Here is a 22,743-nt window from a genome sequence, read left to right on the forward strand (position 1 = left end):
TAGTTTGTTCTTTGCAGCCAGCATGGAGTGCATTGCAGTAGTCCAGGTGACTTAGTACCATTCACTGTACCAGGGTGCAGAAGATGTATCTCGGGAAGAAAAGTTTTATTCTTTTGAGTTTCCATATGGTGTGGAACATCTTTTTCGTCGTGTTCTTCACGTGGGTGTCAAGAGTGAGGTTTTGATCAATGGTAACTCTGAGAATTTTCAGATTTTGTGAGACGGGAAGAGAACAGTATGGTGTGGTTATGGTGATGAAGTTGTTTGTGTTATGTTGTGAGGTGAGTACAAGACATTGTGTTTTTTCTGCATTTAGTTTTAGCCGGAATGCATCCGCCCAGGAGTGCATGATTTGGAGGCTTTGGTTGAACTCGTTGGTGATTTCATTTAGGTCATGTTTAAACGGGATATAAATCGTGACATCATCTGCGTATCAACTCTCTTGGCTCTAATCCTCGACTTCTCTTCACCACATTGAACTCTCTCCTCAAGGTGCCCCCTCCCCCAACTCCCCCTTCATTATCTCCTCAGACCCTTGCTGAATTATTTCACAACAAGGTTGAAAAGATAAACCTTGCTTTCTCTACCTCACCACCTCTCCCTCCACTAAGAGGGGAGCTGACCGTAATCGTACCTATTCCTCAGACTGTTGGGAGAAGGGCTTTAAATACCACTTTTAAAGTTTCTCTAGCTAGTAATCTTGTTGAAAATGCTTGTAACATTTTTTATCACTGGTTTTATACCCCTGAATGGCTGCTCAAGATATATCGTCAAGCATCTGATCGGTGTTGGAGGAACTATGACAGTCGGGGCACATGTTATCATTTCTGGTGGACTTCCCAGAAGGCTCAGATTTATTGGATCTCTATATTAGAATTAGTCCAACAAATATTACAAAAACCCTATCCTCAACGGGCAGATAGTACTGCCTCTTAAGCCTTTGGAGGTTACAGTGAAGCACCACAAGCTGACAATACAGATGTTGACCCTGGAAACAACAATCGATGCCATCTGTGTCTCGAGCAATGTTCCCTCTAAGCGCAGCACATGAGTAATTGCTCATACATTTTAAGAGCATCGCTCACAGATTTTATATGGTTGCTCACAAAAACTTGCTGCTAACACACAAAAATAAGTTTGCACATACCAGGCCACTCCTTTGAGGAAACGTTGGTCTTGTGTTCTCCAAAAATGGATTTTGTTTTTCCAGTGTCTAAATTGACTGCAATGAGGTGTAGGTGTTTAGCTGCTTTTTCTAAAGTTTGGCAAGTTTATGGAACATGGAGATCCACTTCAACTCTGGGATCTCAATCTTAACTGTTTGTGCTGCACTCCTAGGAGAGGGGTTTAGGTGATGTAGCTGATGAGGAGGGGGCTGTTGACTTTATTATTGTTTGTTATATTGATCTTGTCTTTGTAGTGCTTGTATCTTTTTTTCAATAAGGCTTTGAAAACTTATAAAACCAAAAAAACTGTAGGCTAGATGTATAAGTGTTAATGCACTGGCATGGATTAATACTAAATAGACTCCGCTGCATAAAAAATACAACACATGTGATGTAGCCTTGTTCAGTAAATCTAGGGGGCATTGATGCAGTTCCTGGTCCTGCTGAAAAACTTGTCACAACTGCTTCATACAGCAAGCTTTGCAGATGTGCTGCAATAGAAACAAAAGCCTAAAATGTGTACTTGCCTGGATAAAAAGATTATGTACTGTGATCACATGATTTGGGGAATTGTTCGGATTGCAGGTGTGTGCAATTTCTTTTGACGTTATTTTATTTGAAGTTTCATTTGTATTATTGAGACACCTTACTTTCTACATATCTGGATTGTTTGATAAACATTTTGCAGAAATACATGTCTACTTTTGAATTTTCAAAATTGTGCATAATTGCTACTTCTTACCTGAGCCCATGCTCTGAAATGTCTCCTGAAACAGCAGGTAAAAGTTAGGTGAAAGCAGACTATTTGCACTTAATTATACTGTTTATAAAAACCCATTTCCACAAGTAAAGCACTGTATAATCTGTAGAAATAGCTTTGTTAAAAGTACCCTTGTAATTTTAAATTCCTTTTCTGACCCTGTTCCTTTGGTATTTGTTTTTTTCTTGTTCTCAGTTAAGGCTGTTATTGAGCATGAAGTGAAGAATGGAATCCCTGCCAATAGGATTATTTTGGGAGGATTTTCACAGGTGAGAAAATTCTGCACAAAATGCTGTAAATAGAACTTAAATGCTTAGAGGTAGGAGATGTTTGAGAGTTCTCTGTATTCAGAGGAATAATATAGTTGAGCAAGGGTTAAATCAAATTAATTCCTCATTAAGTTCTGAGGATTAGAAAAATCTGGGAAAAAATTGAATTTGAAGTTTAGTTTCTCTGATCTTCTGCTATAATTTTCTTTAAGGCATTACTTCAGGCCTGACTAGTTGCACAGAGAAGAGATTTGAAGTGTGGGGAAAGGGATTAGGTAAAACAGACATAAGTGGGCTTTTATTCAAAGCTCTTTAAACAGGCAGGAGAGGCTCCTGCCCACTTAAATCCCCTGGGGCTGCCTAACCTCCGACATTCAGCATCACTTTAACCGGGCAGTGCCACTGCATATCGCCTCTGAGCACTCACAAAAAGTGGGCGGGACAGGGGGTGGCTTTAGTGAGGAGCCCGGTTATGTGGCTGCTGGCAATATTCAGGGCTGTTACCCGCATAGCTAAGCAGCCTAATTTAAGAAACCTCATACCCTGTCCTAAATTAGGCCACTGAGTGATGTGGGTTCTGGCATTGAATATTGGGATGGCACCCGCATAATATTTTTTTGTTTTTTAACAATTTGAGCCCCTCTGAGCTCTTTCCAGCCAACAGATAGCAAGAAGGCCCCTCACCCAATTCCCCAATCATTCAGGTAGACCCCCTGGGCCTACCTCTTATCTGTGGTGATCCAGTGGGGGTTGTTGGGGGCAGGAGCAAATGCTGCGCTGCTGCCCCCAATGACCGCCGCTGGACCACCACAGATAGAGGTAGGTCCAGGGGATTGGGTGGGTGTTATGTGAGGAAGGCCTTCTTGCTGTCCGTGGACTGGGGGAGGGGGCTTTGGGGAGGTTGGAAAAAGCTCAGAGAAGCTCAGATTGTTTAAAAAAAATGCATTTTCTGGCCTGATATTCAGCTGTGGCCCATGTAACTCTCAGGTGGGTCTTGGTTGAATATCGGTCGGGCCCGCATATTTTTTTATTTTATTTTTATTTTTCTTACATTTGTACCCCGCGCTTTCCCACTCATAGCAGGTTCAATCCTGCTTACATATTATATACAGGTACTTATTTGTACCTGAGGCAATGGAGGGTTAAGTGACTTGCCCAGAGTCACAAGGAGCTGCCTGTGCCGGGAATTGAACTCAGTTCCTCAGGACCAAAGTCCACCACCCTAACCACTAGGCCACCAGCAGAAGAAAGGGGGTGTTGATGCCCCTGTATAAGTCGTTGGTGAGGCCCCACCTGGAGTATTGTGTTCAGTTTTGGAGGCCGTATCTTGTTAAGGATGTAAAAAGAATTGAAGCGGTGCAAAGAAAAGCTACGAGAATGGTATGGGATTTGCGTTACAAGACATGTGAGGAGAGACTTGCTGAACTAAACATGTATACCCTAGAGGAAAGGAGAAACAGGGGTGATATGATACAGACGTTCAAATATTTGAATGGTATTAATCCGCAAACGAACCTTTTCCGGAGATGGGAAGATGGTAGAACGAGAGGACATGAAATGAGATTGAAGGGGGGCAGACTCAAGAAAAATGTCAGGAAGTATTTTTTCACGGAGAGAGTAGTGGATGCTTGGAATGCCCTCCCGCGGGAGGTGGTGGAAATGAAAACGGTAACGGAATTCAAACATGCGTGGGATAAGCATAAAGGAATCCTGTGCCGAAGGAATGGATCCTCAGGAGCTTATTCAAGATCGGGAGGCGGGGCTGGTGGTAGGGAGGCGGGGATAGTGCTTGGAAGACTTATACGGTCTGTGCCAGAGCCGGTGGTGGGAAGCGGGACTGGTCGTTGGGAGGCGGGGATAGTGCTGGGCAGACTTGTACGGTCTGTGCCACAGCCGGTGGTTGGGAGGCGGGGCTGGTGGTTGGGAGGCGAAGATAGAGCTGGGCAGACTTATACGGTCTGTGCCAGAGCCAGTGGTTGGGAGGCGGGGCTGGTGGTTGGGAGGCGGGGATAGTGCTGGGCAGACTTATACGGTCTGTGCCCTGAAGAGCACAGGTACAAATCAAAGTAGGGTATACACAAAAAGTAGCACATATGAGTTATCTTGTTGGGCAGACTGGATGGACCGTGCAGGTCTTTTTCTGCCGTCATCTACTATGTTATAGTTAGAAGTAACTGCTGATAGTTCTGTGTCAGTGGGGCTGTCAGGATCTATTATTTTGCTTTGGCTGTAGCTGCTCTTTGCTGCCCCCTCCCTACAGATAGAAGTAACTGCTGATAGTTCTGTGTCTTAGTGGTGCTGTCAGGACCTATTATTTTGCTTTGGTTGCATCTGTTCTTTGCTGCCCCCAAGAAGCTTGTGCTCTAGATGATGCCATCTCTAGCTAAATGGTTGTCTGGCACTGTTTAAACCAGTAATACTTACCATCTCCAGTGTCTTGTGGCAGATACAGGTAGATTGTGCAGTGATTAACAGATACATAATAGGCAGAGTTGTCTCCCTGGGTTCTGTGAACACTACAGACTGGAAGAATGTAACAGGCCCAGACAAAATTGCACATACCATATTTCTTATGCACTTACAGGAAGCTTCCCAGGATTTTGGACCAGATTGACTTTTGATTCATAGTTTGGCTGTTCTTATGATTTTATATTCTACTACTACTACTTATCATTTCTATAGCGCTACTAGATGTATGCAGCGCTGTACACTTGAACATGAAGAGAAAGTCCCTGCTCAACAGAGCTTACAATCTAATTAAAGGAAGAAGCCTAGTGTTTTTCAATGTAAAAGGATTGTAGGTTAGAGGCTTGTGGTTTTGAGGAAGAAAACTTCCCAAAATACCAGAAGTGGCTACCTCCCACATAACATATTGAGATTTTTTTTTTTTTACAGAAAGATCTGGATGTGAGGGAGCCTTCTAGTGGAGATGGTGCAAGCACAGATAGTACTGCTTTCATATGTTAACATCCTTAGGTGAAGGAAGGTGGTATAGAAGCCTAGATAGAAATATAGCTTAAGAAAATATAGGATAAGAACTTTTTTATGCAAGCTGTGAATGGGGGAACAGTTTCTTTCTCGGTGCAGCTAACGGTTGTATTCAGTAATGAGAAAGGAACTGTTTCCTCATTCTTGCCTTTCTTACAGTACAGTATTTCTTTGGACAGTTTCTAGCTGCTTTCTAAGCCCTACTGTGTACTTGCAGTTAATATCTGTTTTCTTTGTGATATATTGCAGGGTGGTGCACTCTCTATGTACACAGCTCTCACTTGTCAACACAAACTGGCTGGAATTCTAGCTCTGAGCTGTTGGCTTCCACTCCATAGAACATTTCCTCAGGTACGTAGTTCGTTACTACATGTCATAAAAAGTTTTCTTCATCATTTCATGCAAAGCTATATGAATATGATGGTCAGAAGAGAGCCCAGGTGGAGGTTCAGGATAAGGTGTAATTATAAACTGTGAATATTAGAGACCACTGAATAAGCATATTTTTGATTATTCCACACAATGATTTGGTAATGGGTATTACGACATAGCAGTAACTTCAAGGAAATGTTGCTTGTAACTGATTCACTTCTCACATTATCCGAATTTTGGCCCATTCTTCATACAGAACTATTTCAGCTCTGTGGCATTTGAGGGAGGGTTTTCTGCTTATTTTCAGGTTTTTGCCACAATTCAGTAGATGATGACTGACTTGGCCAATCCAAAGCATGAAGTACCTCCTTTAGCCATTGTTAAATTTTCCAATTAATCTATTAATTGATTCCAATTAATCTAATTGTCTTGCTGCATGACCCGTTTTCAGCTCAGCTTCCAGAGGTCTGACATTCTCCTTTAGACTTCTCTGGTTAATTGAACCAGGAATCCTTCTTTGTAAACATTGGCAAGCAGTCCAGGTCCTGATACAGCAAAGCAGCCCACGCCATGATACCCCAACCAGCTTGTTTGATCATCGGGATGATGCTTGTGCTTTGGAAGGTAGCATTTCATTTTGCCAAGTAAACTGTTGTGACCAAAAAAGTTTGACTCATCTGTCCAGAAGTCTTTTAGGTCAACCAAATGCTCTTTGATAAACTTGAGGGAGGCAGGCAGCAGTTTCCTCTCAGCTATTCTTCCAAGACCCCCCTTCTATTTGTTTTTTTTCTGATGGTTGGTTGATGGTCAGCAGCACCAAGGGAAGCGTGTAGATGTTTAGCTGTTAGTATGGGGCTCTTTGTGGATAATTTTCCACTTTGCTGTTTGGGTGATCTTAGCAGGATGACTGCTCCTGGTTAATGTAGTCTTCCACATTTTCTATTTGTTGACTGAGCTTCAGATATTTAGAAATGGTTTTGTAACCGTAGCCTGAGGTCAGGGGCATAGCTATGCCCACCCAATCTCAGCTCAGGCCCACCCTGTCTCAGCCTCTGCACCAATCAGGTGCTTTATAAACTGGTTACCCTGCACACACGCACAGCCATAGAACTACTTTTTTGCTGCTGTTTGGGCTGCCGTGAAGTGGGATTCGGAAGGGGAGGACCCTTCACTACAAACTTAACTATGCCAAGTCTGCTCTGCTTAAAGTTCCCCATGGAGGCTGCTGTTCTAGTGCATGCAGCACGTCTAGCCTCTCTGCTCCTGCCCCCGTGCAACAGAACTCTGGTGCTGCTTTTTCAAACTTAGCTCCCACCTCCACCTCCCTGTGCTGTGCCATGCCATGCCGCTGATGAAATATTTATTTATTTATTGCACTTGTATCCCACATTTTCCCACCTTTTTGCAGGCTCAATGTGGCTTACAAATACCTGTAATGGCATTGCCATTTCAGGGTACAAAATACAATTGGTATTACAAAGATGTTAAGAATAACAAGGTTCACATGTCAATATAATCAAACAGTTATAGAAAGGAGACAGTTCATAGTCAAGGAGTCGTGGTGGTATGTTGTGGTTAGTTATGGATTCTCATGGTAAGCTCTAGTGAAGAGAGAGGTTTTTAACGATTTGCGAAAGTTGGTTATTTCATTAATTGTTTTTAAGTATTTTGGTAGTGTATTCCACAACTGCGAGCTCATGTAAGAAAAGCTGGACGCATGTATTAGTTTGTATTTTAATCCCTTGCAACTGGGGAAGTGTAAATGAAGAAATGTACGGGCAGATCTTTTGGCATTTCTGGGTGGGAGGTCCACTAGGTCGTGCATGTATGATGGGGCGTCTCCGTAAATGATTTTATGAACTATCGTGCAAATCTTGAACGTGATACGTTCTTTAAGAGGGAGTCAATGTAACTTCTCTCTTAGGGGTTTTGCACTTTCATATTTTGTTTTTCCAAATATGGGCACTCATTAGTCCCAGACACCCCCGTAAGGGTAAGGCACCGCTCCTGCTCTGCAGCAAAATTAGCCCGGGAAGTTTTGGAGCTCCGGCGCTGCTTTTTTAAAAACTTAGCTGCTGCTCCCTCCTCCTCTCTCCTCTGCTGTGCCGCTGGAGAAATGCAGCAAAATCGGCCCGGGAAGTTATTTGTTTGGAGTTCCGGCACTGCTTTTTTAAACTTAGCAGCCGCCCCCCTCTCCTTATGCTATGCCATGCCGTTGAAGAAATTTGGACACTCATCAGCCCCAGACGCCGGGTTCAGTGTCTGGGGCTGATGAGTGTCCATATTTCTCCAGCAGCATGGCACAGCACTAGGGGGAGGGCAGAAGCTTAGTTAAAAATAAGCAGCGCCAGAGCTCCAAATAAACAACTTCCTGGGCCGATTTTGCTGCAGAGTGGAAGCAGCAGGAGCAGATGCTAGAAGTACGGCATTTCCCACCCCCCCAGTCAAGCCTACTCTCTTTCCCCTCCTTCGATACTGCGAGGGGTCGAGTCTTTCTTCCGCAGGGCAGGATTCTAAAGCTCCGGTCTGAAATACTGAATTTGATGCATCGAAAGGTACTTTGTGCTCGAGATTATCTTCAGGTTCTCGGGTCCATGGCAGCCACGATAGAGGTAGTTCCCTGGGCCAGGGCTCACATGAGGTCTCTTCAGTGGTCTCTTCTGTCCCGGTGGTCTGCTCAAACAGATTCCCTTCTGATGAAGTTGTTTCTGCGCAATCGGGAACGAATCTCTCTATTTTGGTGGCTACGGATGAAGAATCTCACTGTAGGGATGCCATTGGAGCCTCCTCGGTAGATACCATTAACGACAGATGCCAGTCTCCGAGGCTGGGAAGCTCATTGCCTAGACAAGTGGACTCAGGGTCTCTGATCTCCGCTGGAAGCAGCTCAATCCATCAACTTCGTGGAGACCAGGGCGATTCGGTTAGCTCTGCAGCACTTCGGTTCTCTTCTGGTGGGCAAAGCGGTGCGAGTTCTCTTGGACAACGCCTCGGCAGTGGCCTACATCAACCGCCAGGGAGGAACGAGGTGCCGTCTCCTGTGTCGAGAAGCGGAGAGTCTTCTCGCGTGTGCGGAGATTCACCTCACGGCCATCTCAGCCTCGCATGTAGCAGGAGTTGACAACGTTCAAGCAGACTTTCTAAGTCGCCACACTCTCGATCCCGGAGAATGGGCTCTCAGCGATTGTGCGTTTCAGTTGATAGTAGAGCGCTGGGGTCCTCCAGTCCTAGATCTTTTCGCCTCCAGTCTCAAGTCCAAAGTTCCTCGCTTCAGTCGCCGAAGAGAAGCAAGAGCGGCAGGGGTAGACACCCTCTTGCAGCAGTGGCCCTCCGGCCTTCTTTACGCGTTTCCTCCATGGCCGCTAATAGGTTGTCTCCTGCAGAGGATCGAGGAGCACGGGGGGCCGGTAATTTTGGTGGCACCAGACTGGCCTCGGCGTCCTTGGTACGCGGATCTACAACGTCTGTCTGTTGGGTCTCCTCCTCGTCTTCCGGTGCACAAGGCTTTGCTGGTACAAGGGCCAGTTCCACATCCAGACCCAGCTCGATTTTGTCTTACGGCTTTGAACGAGCCCGTTTAGCTAAGCGGGGTTTTTCAGCGCCAGTGATTTCCACCATGCTTCGGTCTCTTCGGCGCTCCACTTCTCTAAACTATATTCGCACATGGAGAATTTTTGAGGCTTGGTGTGCAGATGCGGGCATTGTCCCTTTTTGGGCGTCTGTGGCTCAGATGCTAGATTTTCTACAGTGAGGTTTTGATAAATGGCTGTCTCTTTCTTCTCTGAAGGTGCAGGCAGCAGCTCTTTCCTGTTTCAGAGGTAGGATTCGGGGTAAGTCTTTGACTAGTCTTCCCGATGTAGCCCGTTTTTTGAAGGGGGTTAGCCTTCTTCGTCCACCAGTCAGACCGGTCTTTCCATCTTGGGACCTTAATCTGGTTCTTTCAACTCCTGAAGCCTCCCTTTGAGCCATTACAAGCATGTTCTCTGAAGGATTTGACGCTTAAGAGACAGTGTTTTTGGTGGCTATTGCGTCAGCTAGAAGAGTCTCGGAGTTGCAAGCTTTTTCCTGTAGATCTCCATTTCTGCAATTTTCTAAAGAGCGAGTGGTCCTTCAGCCAGTTCCTTCTTTTTTGCCTAAGGTACTATCTTGTTTTCATATGTCCCAGTCGGTTTTTCTTCCTGTTCTGGGATCGGCCTCTGGAACGCAGGAGCAGCAGAAGTTGCGTACTCTGGATGTTAAGAGAGTTCTTAAGCAATATCTCGCAGTTACTGAGGACTTCCGTCGCTCGGACCGTCTTTTTCTTCTTTTTGCTGGTCGCCGCAAGGGCTTGTCATCTTCTAAACCCACGTTGTCTCGGTGGATCAAGGAGATGATAGCGTCAGCTTATCTCTTGGCGGGCAGACCAGTTCCTGAGGCGCTTAAAGCTCATTCTACGCGGGGCTAGGCAGACTCGTGGGCGGAGTGCTTCTTGGTGCCTCCAGCGGAGATCTGTAAGGCGGTGACTTGGTCTTCTCTCCATTCTTTCTCTAAGCATTACAGGCTGGATGTTCAGTGTCGTCAGGAGGTGATCTTTGCTTCACGAGTACTCACAGCGGGCTTGCTGGGGTCCCTCCCTTAGGACTACTGCTTTGTTACGTCCCATCAGTCCAATCCTGGGCCGGTCCTGAGGGATGCTAAGGAAGGAGAAATTAGACCTTGCCTGCTAATTTGCTTTCCTTTAGTCCCTCCGGACCAGCCCAGGCCCCTCCCGTGTTCTATTTTTTCAGTCGATGTTCAACATTGCTGTGTACAGATATTCATCTGTCGTCTACAGAGCTGTTCTGCAAGTTAGACAGTTAAAAGAAATACATAATGTTCTGCAAGTTAAATGGTTAAACAGTTCATAATGTTATGCAAGTTGAACAGTTAAAGAAATGCATAGATCTGTACATAATTGGCCATGCCGCAGCTCTGAACCGAGTTGTTGGTGAGCCCAGTGTCACGGCTAAGCCGTAGTTTAAGCACGTTTCTCTTGTGCTTTCTGGCTGCTTGAATTTCTCATGGCACAGAATATACAGTGGTGGAAATAAGTATTTGATCCCTTGCTGATTTTGTAAGTTTGCCCACTGACAAAGACATGAGCAGCCCATAATTGAAGGGTAGGTTATTGGTAACAGTGAGAGATAGCACATCACAAATTAAATCCGGAAAATCACATTGTGGAAAGTATATGAATTTATTTGCATTCTGCAGAGGGAAATAAGTATTTAATCCCTCTGGCAAACAAGACCTAATACTTGGTGGCAAAACCCTTGTTGGCAAGCACAGCGGTCAGACGTCTTCTGTAGTTGATGATGAGGTTTGCACACATGTCAGGAGGAATTTTGGTCCACTCCTCTTTGCAGATCATCTCTAAATCATTAAGAGTTCTGGGCTGTCGCTTGGCAACTCGCAGCTTCAGCTCCCTCCATAAGTTTTCAATGGGATTAAGGTCTGGTGACTGGCTAGGCCACTCCATGACCCTAATGTGCTTCTTCCTGAGCACTCCTTTGTTGCCTTGGCTGTATGTTTTGGGTCATTGTCGTGCTGGAAGACCCAGCCACGACCCATTTTTAAGGCCCTGGCGGAGGGAAGGAGGTTGTCACTCAGAATTGTACGGTACATGGCCCCATCCATTCTCCCATTGATGCGGTGAAGTAGTCCTGTGCCCTTAGCAGAGAAACACCCCCAAAACATAACATTTCCACCTCCATGCTTGACAGTGGGGACGGTGTTCTTTGGGTCATAGGCAGCATTTCTCTTCCTCCAAACACGGCGAGTTGAGTTCATGCCAAAGAGCTCAATTTTTGTCTCATCTGACCACAGCACCTTCTCCCAATCACTCTCGGCATCATCCAGGTGTTCACTGGCAAACTTCAGACGGGCCGTCACATGTGCCTTCCGGAGCAGGGGACCTTGCGGGCACTGCAGGATTGCAATCCGTTATGTCGTAATGTGTTACCAATGGTTTCGTGGTGACAGTGGTCCCAGCTGCCTTGAGATCATTGACAAGTTCCCCCCTTGTAGTTGTAGGCTGATTTCTAACCTTCCTCATGATCAAGGATACCCCACGAGGTGAGATTTGGTTGGAGCCCCAGATCTTGTCGATTGACAGTCATTTTGTACTTCTTCCATTTTCTTACTATGGCACCAACAGTTGTCTCCTTCTCGCCCAGCGTCTTACTGATGGTTTTGTAGCCCATTCCAGCCTTGTGCAGGTGTATGATCTTGTCCCTGACATCCTTAGACAGCTCCTTGCTCTTGGCCATTTTGTAGAGGTTAGAGTCTGACTGATTCACTGAGTCTGTGGACAGGTGTCTTTCATACAGGTGACCATTGCCGACAGCTGACTGTCATGCAGGTAACGAGTTGATTTGGAGCATCTACCTGGTCTGTAGGGGCCAGATCTCTTACTGGTTGGTGGGGGATCAAATACTTATTTCCCTCTGCAGAATGCAAATAAATTCATATACTTTCCACAATGTGATTTTCCGGATTTAATTTGTGATGTGCTATCTCTCACTGTTACCAATAACCTACCCTTCAATTATGGGCTGCTCATGTCTTTGTCAGTGGGCAAACTTACAAAATCAGCAAGGGATCAAATACTTATTTCCACCACTGTAGGTCCTTCTTTTCCTTTGTGCTGTGTTATTCAAATACTGAGGCTAGGGTCACATGACCAGGGCTCTTATTGGCTCTCTAGAGTCAGAGTTTTTTCTCAGTCTCCACCTGCTGGTAGGTGTGCACAACCCATCAGTCCAATCCTGGGCTGGTCCGGAGGGACTAAAGGAAAGCAAATTAGCAGATGAGGTCTAACTTCTCCTTTATATATACATACCACCCCCCCCCCCAATTTATATATACATACTCCCCAATATTCAGTGCTATTTAACCAGTCAGCAACATCCACTGACCACTTAATATCATTTAATTGGCTAACCGCAAATATTCAGCGGAAGATAGCCAGTAATCCCCACTAAATATTTGCGGCTAGCACATAGCTCCTAACTGGCTATGTCGCCCATTATAGCCAGATCAACCCCATGGTGCCCACCCATATTAGCTCTGGGCCCACCCAAAATGTCATGTCTGGTTACGCCACTGCCTGAGGTGAACTAGCGAGTGAACTGAGCTGTTCATGGAAGAAGCATCAAATGTCAGAATTGAAGAATGGGCCAAAATTCCTCAAGTGCAATATAGGATTGCTGCTGAAATGGTGTTCACATTTTCACAGACTGTTACCGTATTTATTGTTGAATAAATCAAATGCACCCCAGGGAATTATGTGCCACAAAGATCAAAATTTTACATTTCAGATTTTTTTCAGTGCATAAGTGATAGATTAAATAATAGTGTAAAACTTGCTTACAAATAGATCCTGGTGTTTTACTATTATTATGAAAACACATATTCCTGGAATAAGATGCCTCAGGTTACTTAGGTGAATTTCTCTAAAATCAAGTACACACATTAACATTTTGGGAGTGGGTGTGGCTGACATGCGTGAGTGGAGGTTAGGTTGGAAATAGGGGAATGAGCATGAGAGATGTCTACAGTGTGTCTGTATTTGCATGTGTGCAGCAAGGTGTAACTGAGTTATGTGACTGCGTGTGTGCAGTGTGTATTGTGGTAGGTTTCTGAGGGTGTCGCTATATGGATAGCGAATCACTAATTGCAGTGTGTTGAATGGGTGGGTGACTAGTTAGCTGTGCTGTTGATTGTGTGGCATGAGGTTAGGTCTTTTTGAGGGTCAGCAATTAGGTTCGATAAGTTTGAGTGGGAATAGATAGAATGAATAAGAGAGGAGGGGAGGTTGCAAACGGTGGACTGTGGTAGAGAGAGTGTACAAATGTGTAGGTTGTCCTGAAGGGTTTTGCAATCCATCTGCATATTCCTCCCAGACTTTCGTTATCCTATGCTCCTTCTGTCTGCCTACCAGGTGGCACTTGTGCTGTATAGCTCCATACATTTGCATTTTCCCTTCACTTTCTATTTCCTATGACTTCATTACATGCTGTCTCTTCCTGATACTAATTCTTCCCAGTTTTATTCCCCATCTCAAGACCACAATCCCATTTTCTGCTTTCATCATCTCATTAGCCATTTTGTCTTCTGCCTTCTCAGCTCTTGAGCTTCAACAGTTTCTTCCTTTCACTCAGCCATCTCCATTCTGTCTGAGCACATCTTGTCTTTGTCACGGTCACCATGTGTCCTCTTACTCCTCGCTGCTAGGGATATTGATTCTAATCCTAGTCCTCCAAATCAACTCTCACCCAATGTGTTCAGGTCAAACCACAACCTGTCCAATCTTATTTCTCTTCCACTCTGTTTTTCATGTGCCTTGCGAAATGTCTGCTCTGTTTCCAAGAACCTTGTTTACATTTGTGATGTCGTTCTCTCTCATATTCTCCATCTTCTTGGCTTTTCCGTGAAGACTCTGCTTTAGTCGCTGTCCTCTGTCATGAAGGTTACCTATTCTCTCATACATCATCTACTACTACTACTTATCATTTCTATAGTGCTACTAGACGTACGCAGCGCTGTACACTTGAACATGAAGAGACAGTCCCTGTTCGACAGAGCTTACAATCTAATTAGGACAAACAGGACAAACAAGAGATAAGGGAATATTAAAGTGAGGATGATAAAATAAGGGTTCTGAACAAGTGAATAAGGGTTAGCAACATCTAGTCCAGATGACCAAGGCAGTGGTGTTGGGCTGCTACTCTCCCCTCCTTGTAGGTTCCAGCCTCTACTTCCACTTGCTGCTTTTCTTTTGAAGTCCACTCCATCTGCCTATTCACTCCGTGCCTTTCTGGGTAGCTAAGCCTCCCTTTTTCATTGACCTTGACGCCTGACTTTCCTTCTTTTTCAAACCATCATTCCCTCATTCTTGGACTTTAGCATGAATGTTAATTACCCCTCTGACTCTTACTACTCTGCATTTCTTACTTTAATCTCATTCAGTCTCCAGCTATGTTCCACTATCCCCTGCTCACCTCAGTCTATTGACCCTTGCACTCTCTGTACCAGTATTTCATCTTTCCTGTCATCCACTATACCATCCAGCTCATCAATGAGGCTGTTTCTTCCAATAATACTCTCCTGCTCTGGATCCTTATGACATCTTATGAGTCTGGGAAATTGGGCATCCATGTTTGAACAAGTGCAAAGTGATGCATGTAGGAAAGAGGAACCCAAACTATAGCAATGTGATTCAAGGTTCCACTTCAGGAGTCACCAAACAGGAAAAGGATCTAGGTGTCATTGTTGATGACAGGATAAAACCCTCTGCTCAGTGTGCAGTGGCAGCTAAGAAAGCAAATAGAATGTTAGTAATTATTTGGAAAGAAATGGAGAATAAAACAAAGAATATTATGTCTTTGTATTGCTCCATGGTGTGACCTCACCTCGAATATTGTGTGCAATTCTGGTCATTGCATCACAGAAAAGAGCTTAATTAGAAAAGGTGCTGAGAAGGACAACGACGATGGTAGAGGATGGGACAACTTCCCTATGAGGAAAGGTTAAAGAGACTAGGGCTCTTCAACTTGGAGAAGAAATATGATAAGAGGTCTACGTGGTACTGAGTGGAGTGGAATGGGTAGGCGTGAATCACTTGCTTACTCTTTGCAAAAATACATGGACTCGAGGGCATGCAATGAAGCTACTAAGTAGGAAATTTAAAACAAATGGGAGAAAATATTTCTTTACTTAACACATAATTAAACTCTGGAATTTGTTGCCAGAGAATGTGGTAAAAGCAGGGTTATTTGTTTGTTTGTTTGTTTTTTAAAGCAGGATTTAAAAAAAAAAAAAAAAAAAGGTTTGGACCATTTCCTAAAAGAAGTCCATAAAGCCAGTATTAAGATGGACCTGGGAAAATCCAATGCTTATTCCCTGGATAAGCAACAAAAATCTGTTTTACTCTTTTGGGATCTTGCCAGGTACTTGGACCTGGATAGGCCACTATTGGAAATTTGGGTCTGTCCCAGAATGGCAATGCTTATGTTCTTACTCTCACGCCTCATGCTTGGAAGGTGTACCAAACATCGGCCTTGGTTGACCTCCAGAATCCACAAACTACATTCTTGTGCCTGCTTTGCTAAAATTCTGTCATTGCTGATTTCATGCACTTTCTTGCTGACCATCCTTCAATTTGCTCTTCACTTGCCAAATAAGACCACTATAGCCATTTGACATTCTTTTGCTCCAGCTTTTAGTCTCGTTGCCACACTGATCTCCCTTTTCAATGTTCCTCCATTTCCAACCCTTCCTTTTGGTTTCTGCCAAGACTATGGCTGAGTACTTCCGTGACCAGGTTCACATGGTTAATATTCAGTTCTCCACCAGGACACCTCCATCTTGCCTTCCCTCCACTTCATTCTAGTAACCTTCCTTCAACTCTTTCTTCCTTTTCTAAGATCACTACTACTACTACTTAATATTTCTAAAGCGCTACTAGGGTTACGCAGCGCTGTACAGTTTAACAAAGAAGGATAGTCCCTGCTCAAAGGAGCTTACAATCTAAAGGACGAAATGTCAAGTTGGGGCAGTCTAGATATCCTGAATGGAGGTATAATGGATATCTAGACTGATCACAGAAGAGGAAACTGCACATCATCTCTCCTCTTCTAAGCTCACGGCCTGTTTCTCTGATGCCATTCCCACCCAACCCCATCCATTTAGTCAGCTCTGTTTCTTCTTCTACCATCCGTTCTATCTGTCATTTCCTCAATCTATCACTTTCCACTGCAACTGTTCCTGATGCCTTCAAACATACGGTTGCTATACCACTCACTCTTTCTCCTTAAATTCCTTTTACTGTAAAGGGTGCTGGTTTGCTTGTGACTGGAGTCAATTCCTTTTCTACTGACCTCAGCAAGAGCATGCAATAGGCTGATTGGCTCTCTACCAATCACATCTACCAGTTCCCACTGTGCCTCCTAGCCCTCTACATGGGTCTGACTGGCTTGTCGGCCACTACTGTCTGACACCAAATTTATGCAGTTTTATATGACTATGTGCTTGCTCTTTAATTATATTCAAAATTATGCGCCCACATACTTGCATAATCTCCTGGGATATATCCAAATGTATCCATTTTGTTTGAGTATTTACTGTCATTATCTTGTTTCTTCTTAGGATTCATGTTGAGTATAAATTGTGCTACAGGGTACATCATCTTTCTAAGCACTGTATATTCAAGTGCCTGTTGGAGTGTCTTGCTTCCACAAGGTCCTAGAGAGCAAGCTCTCATTTAGCAAGTTAAATAGTCGTTATTCAGAATTATGGAAATAATTGCCAAAAAGAACCCTCATTTATCCAAGTCTATAAAGGTGGTGTCCCTTAAGACTTCAAATCAAAATCAATTGTTCTGCATTCAATAATATTACATTCCATTACAGTTCTTGTGGTCTTCAACTACCTTTATAGGTCTGTGCTGATAACAGACAAGAAGACTGGGATGATAGTATCAATCTCTTATTGTTCAAAATTAAAAGCTTTCTGGAATATGGTTATCTCCAAAAAGTGTGCAGAACAAACTATGTACTCAGTGTGTTTTCCTTAACCCTGACAAACCATTAACTCTGCTTTGCGGGTGTTTTGAAATCTGCATGGTAATCTTCCATTGAAATGGTCAGATTGGGCTACAAAGAAGTGTATAATCAATAAACTAGGTATAACAATATTGAACACATTAAAATAAAAAAAACAGCATAAACAATAAGTTACTGAAAGGCCTTCTTCTAAAAGCAAGCCTTGCATAACTCTGGATGTTGAATAATTTCAGTTCCTGAGGAAACTGGATCTACAAATGAAAAGAGCAGGATGATACTGTGTATATGAAGTACAAAGAAGCCTTTTGATGTACATGCTTGTGTATCATACAAAACATTTTAAATGTGATCTTTTGATAGACTGCAGAATGAGGACCAGCTCTTGAGATAATACAGGCAATTTTGTACCAGTTGTAATCTCTGCTGAGACTTTGTTTTCAACTTTAGGCTGCAAGCAGTAGTATGAATAAGGACATTCCTATCCTGCAGTGTCATGGAGAAATGGACCCCATGATTCCAGTTCGATTTGGAGCCCTCACATCAGAAAAGCTCAAATCTATAGTTAATCCTTCAAAAGTTCAATTTAAAACATATCCTGGCATGATGCACAGCTCCTGTCCGCAGGTCAGTATATGGATCCAGGATATATGTTTGAATCTAGCAGTTCTTGCTCTTCCTTGGAGGTAGTATTGCATTGCAGGAAAGAAGCTGCATGCTAATTTCACAGGGATTTTTTTTCTTTTACTGTAGTTATAAGAAATGTAATTATTATTTGGATCTGTTGAATAAAATAATTGTTCATATTTTTAAAAAGCATGAGGAGCAGCATCGTTGTTGAGGGCTGGGCTAGTTGCTGTGGTGGGGGTTGTAGGGCTTGACTCCATTTGAGCTGAAATCATGAAGAAACTTCAACACCTAAAGCATTATGAAGATTATTTTCAGTCTCTGGGATGCACTTCTGTAAATTATATTTCCATATCATCAAGCTGATCAATCCATAGACTGATGGGTTGTGTCCATCTACCAGCAGGTGGAGATAGAGAGCAAACTTTTGCCTCCCTATATGTGGTCATGTGCTGCCGGAAACTCCCCAGTATGTTCTCTATCTCAGCAGGTGGTGGTCACACACAGCAGCAGCTCTGGCTAGGCCTCCAAGCCTAATTTTTAGGTTTTGTTGAGTGCCTGGGGTTGAGGGCTCTTTTGAGCAAGTGCAAACCTGGTGGTGCCAGGTCCCTCCTTTTCTCCCCCCTCCCGCTGGCTCCGTTAAAAAAAAAAAAAAAAAATTTTGAACGTCCTTAAAGGCGTTTATTTCGACGTTTATTTAAGCGTCTATTGCAGCTACTCACTGGGACACCAGGTCGTTACAACTCGGAGCGGACAGCAGGTAATTTTTACCTTTTTATAGCGGGCAGGGGGTTCCCCGATTCTTCTCCTCGTGGCATATGGCGTCGGAGGGCGAGGGCGCAAAGGGTCGCTCCCCGGGTCGCTTGAGCGCTTCTAGAGGGGTTGCGGGGGTCTTAAAGCCTGATTCGCCCTTGTTGGGTGACAGTTTCGTGACCGATGAATGTCCCGGTCCTTCCTCCGGCGTGGCGGTTTTTCCCCGCCATAAACGCCCATCCCCCGCTCCTCGCCTCCGCCATCTTGGCCGGCCACGCGGCTCGGATGGCTTCTTCTTGGGCCGCCCTTGAGGTTGGAGACATTAATGCCATGAACGCCCTTAATTTGGGCGACGGCACAGAAGCGGCTAAAGTTAAGAGCCGTTCTTCCCGCGCGGCTCCTTCGCGGAGTTTCGCGCCGGACGCCATTTTGGATGCGCAGCATGTCTCTCCCCCGCTATTGCGAGCGCCGGTTGAGAGTGCGTCTAGGGCTGTTGCCCAGGCTGCGGAAGTGCACAGTCTGGGGGGTTTCTCCCCCGAGTTTGTTTTGCTGCTGCATCAGGCCTTCCTCATGCACAACGCTGCCCCTGCTCCCTCGTCTGGTAAAGAGGTTGAGGTTCCCAGAGGTAAACGCCCTCGGGCTGATTCCCAGGCCTTGGAGGAATTTGTCTCCTCCGATGCAGATGAGGGCAGGGTGTCTGAGGTCTCCCAACGGTCCTTTGCGGATTCCTTGGAGGAGACGGATCCCCGCTCGGATGGAGCGGATGACCCCTCTGCAGCGCGGCTTTTTAGCCCAGAGGATTTGCCCAACCTGTTGTTACAGGCCATGGACACTTTGAAGATTTCCTCTCCGGAGGACGTCTCTCCCTCAGCCCCTGTTGGCTCTGCCATTATGCTGGGGACGAAGCGCCCGCCTAGAACCTTCCACGTGCATGATGCCATGCACACCTTAATTTCGGCTCAATGGGATGTCCCAGAAGCGAGCCTTAAAGTGGCCAGGGCTATGTCCCGCCTCTATCCTTTGGCTGTGAGTGAACGTGAGGCCTATCTGTGGCCTACCGTGGATTCTTTAATCATTGCGGTGACTAAGAAAACGGCGTTGCTGGTGGAAGGTGGCACGGCCCTAAAGGACGCCCAAGACAGAAGATTGGAGGCGGCCTTAAGGTCGTCCTTTGAGGCGGCTGCTTTAAGTTTGCAGGCCTCAGTTTGCGGCTCCTATGTGGCCAGGGCGTGCCTGACTATGGTGCAGCGGGCTTCCCCCTCGGATCATTCCTTGAGGGCTGATTGGCCGGCCCTGGAATCGGGCTTAGCCTATTTGGCAGACTTGCTGTATGATGTCTTGAGGGCCTCAGCGAAAGGCATGGCTCAGACAATCTCTGCGCGGCGGTGGCATTGGCTGAAACATTGGTCTGCTGACCACGCCTCTAAATCCCGCCTGGCTAGGTTGCCTTTTAAAGGCAAGCTGCTCTTTGGGGTCGAGCTGGACAAAATCGTGACCGATCTCGGCACGTCTAAGGGCAAGAAATTACCAGAGGTCAGGGCTCGGGCTAGTACTCGTCCCGGTACCTCCAGAGGACGGTTGCAGGAAGCCTGTCGGTACCACCCGGGCAAGTCGGGTTCCTCTGCCCCCTCTTCCTTCAAGAGGAATTTCTCCCCCAAGCAGCATTCCTTTCGCAGAGACCGCCGTCCCGGAGGTGCTCCCTCCGGTCCTCCCCCAGGGTCTCGTACCCAATGACGGGGTCTTGGTCCACGCCCCAGTGCAGATTGGAGGACGGCTGTCCTCGTTTCTGGGCGAGTGGACCACAATAACTTCAGACGCGTGGGTGCTGGAAGTCATCAGAGACGGCTACAAACTAGAGTTCTGCCGACCCTTAAAAGACGGGTTTGTACTCTCTCCCTGCAAGTCTCCGGTCAAAGCTGTGGCAGTGCAGCAGACCTTGGACAATCTGATCCGCCTGGGCACGGTCGTTCCGGTGCCAGAAAGTCAGCTTGGCAAGGGACGTTACTCCATTTACTTTGTGGTACCAAAGAAAGGAGGTTCTGTCCGGCCTATCCTCGACCTCAAAGGGGTCAATCGGGCCTTGAAAGTGCGGCACTTTCGCATGGAGACTCTCCGCTCTGTTATAGCGGCAGTGAAGGCAGGAGAGTTCCTGGCATCCTTGGACATCAAGGAAGCGTACCTGCATATTCCCATCTGGCCTCCTCATCAACGCTTTCTGTGTTTTGCAGTCCTGGGACGACACTTCCAGTTCAGAGCCCTCCCTTTCGGGTTGGCTACTGCTCCGCGGACCTTTTCCAAAGTAATGGTGGTCATCGCGGCCTTCCTACGAAAGGAAGGGGTACAAGTCCATCCTTATCTGGACGACTGGTTGATCCGAGCCCCCTCTTATGCAGAGTGCGGCAAAGCTGTGGACCGGGTAGTTGCTCTTTTGAGCTCCCTGGGATGGATCATCAACTGGGAGAAGAGCCAGCTGCGCCCGACTCAGTCCCTGGAGTACCTGGGGGTTCGATTCGACACCCAAGTGGGCAGAGTGTTCCTGCCAGACAATCGGATTGTCAAACTTCAGGCTCAGGTGGACCAGTTCCTAGTAGCCTCTCCCCTTCGGGCTTGGGACTATGTGCAGCTGTTGGGCTCTATGACGGCCACGATGGAAGTTGTGCCCTGGGACAGGGCTCATATGAGATCACTTCAACACTCTTTGCTGCAGCGCTGGACTCCGATGTCAGAGGATTATGCTGTGCGCCTTCCCTTGGACCCAGCAGTGCGCAAGGCGCTGAGCTGGTGGATGCAGACAGACAAGTTGTCTGCGGGAATGCCTCTGGTGACCCCAGAGTGGATTGTCGTCACGACGGACGCCTCGTTGTCGGGCTGGGGAGCCCACTGCTTGGGAAGGACAGCGCAGGGGCTCTGGTCTCCTGCAGAGGCAAAGTGGTCTATCAACCTCCTGGAACTCAGAGCCATTCGGTTGGCGCTTTTGGAGTTCATCCCGGTACTGGTGTTGAAGCCTGTACGGGTCCTGTCGGACAATGCCACGGCTGTGGCCTATGTCAACCGCCAGGGAGGTACCAAGAGCGCCCCTCTAGCCAAGGAGGCTATGAGTCTATGCCAGTGGGCGGAAGCGAACCTGGAACAGCTGTCAGCGGCCCACATTGCAGGAGTCATGAATGTCAAGGCGGACTTTCTCAGTCGCCATACCTTGGAGCCCGGAGAGTGGCAGCTATCTGCTCAGGTGTTCTTGGACATCACGAAGCGCTGGGGCCGGCCGAGCCTAGATCTGATGGCGTCATCGGCCAATTGCCAAGTGCCGCGCTTTTTCAGCAGAGGACGGGACCCTCGATCCCTGGGAGTAGATGCTCTTCTCCAACAGTGGCCGACACAAGAGCTCCTCTATGTGTTCCCGCCCTGGCCCATGTTGGGCAGGGTGCTAGACCGGGTGGCAAAGCATCCCGGCAGGGTAATCCTGGTGGGTCCGGATTGGCCCAGGCGTCCCTGGTATGCGGACTTGATCAGGCTCTCAGTCGACGATCCTCTGCGGCTGCCAGTGGAGCAGGGCCTGTTACATCAGGGTCCCGTGGTGATGGAGGATCCCCCCCCTTTGGTCTTACGGGCCTGGCTATTGAGCGGCAGCATCTGAGGAAGAAGGGCTTCTCAGACAAGGTCATCGCCACTATGCTGAGAGCGAGGAAGCGCTCTACTTCTACTGCTTACGCCAGGGTTTGGCGTATCTTTGCAGCGTGGTGTGAAGCAGGCTCACTTTCTCCCTTCACTGCTCCAATTTCTTCAGTGTTGGCGTTCCTGCAAGAAGGTCTGGAGAAAGGCCTGTCGCTCAGTTCCCTTAAAGTCCAGGTAGCGGCTCTGGCTTGCTTCAGGGGCCGCCTGAAGGGTGCTTCCCTGGCTTCGCAGCCAGATGTGGTGCGCTTTCTCAAGGGAGTTAATCACCTGCGCCCTCCTCTGCACTCAGTGGTGCCTGCGTGGAATCTCAACCTGGTACTAAGAGCATTGCAGAAGCCGCCTTTTGAACCCTTGTCGAGGGCATCTCTGAAAGACCTGACGTTGAAAGCAGTCTTTTTGGTGGCTATCACTTCAGCCAGAAGAGTTTCCGAGCTCCAGGCGCTCTCATGTCGAGAGCCTTTTCTGCAGTTCACTGAGGCAGGAGTGACTATTCGCACAGTGCCTTCCTTCCTGCCCAAGATTGTTTCTCGCTTCCATGTGAATCAGCAGCTCTGTCT

General features: G+C 46.5%; 1 protein-coding gene across 2 annotated transcripts in view; it reads left to right on the forward strand.

The window, feature by feature from the left end:
• Positions 1-22,743, forward strand: part of LYPLA2 (lysophospholipase 2) — a 47,088-nt gene that overhangs the window by 21,617 nt on the left and 2,728 nt on the right. For both annotated transcript variants that reach the window (XM_030219216.1, XM_030219217.1), the window contains 3 exons: positions 2,122-2,195; positions 5,433-5,534; positions 17,585-17,761. In XM_030219216.1, coding sequence (XP_030075076.1) covers positions 2,122-2,195; positions 5,433-5,534; positions 17,585-17,761 — 353 coding nt within the window. The remainder of the gene's footprint in view (positions 1-2,121; positions 2,196-5,432; positions 5,535-17,584; positions 17,762-22,743) is intronic.

This window comes from Microcaecilia unicolor, chromosome 11 (genome assembly GCF_901765095.1).
Source record: "Microcaecilia unicolor chromosome 11, aMicUni1.1, whole genome shotgun sequence".
Taxonomy (NCBI): Eukaryota; Metazoa; Chordata; class Amphibia; order Gymnophiona; family Siphonopidae; genus Microcaecilia; species Microcaecilia unicolor.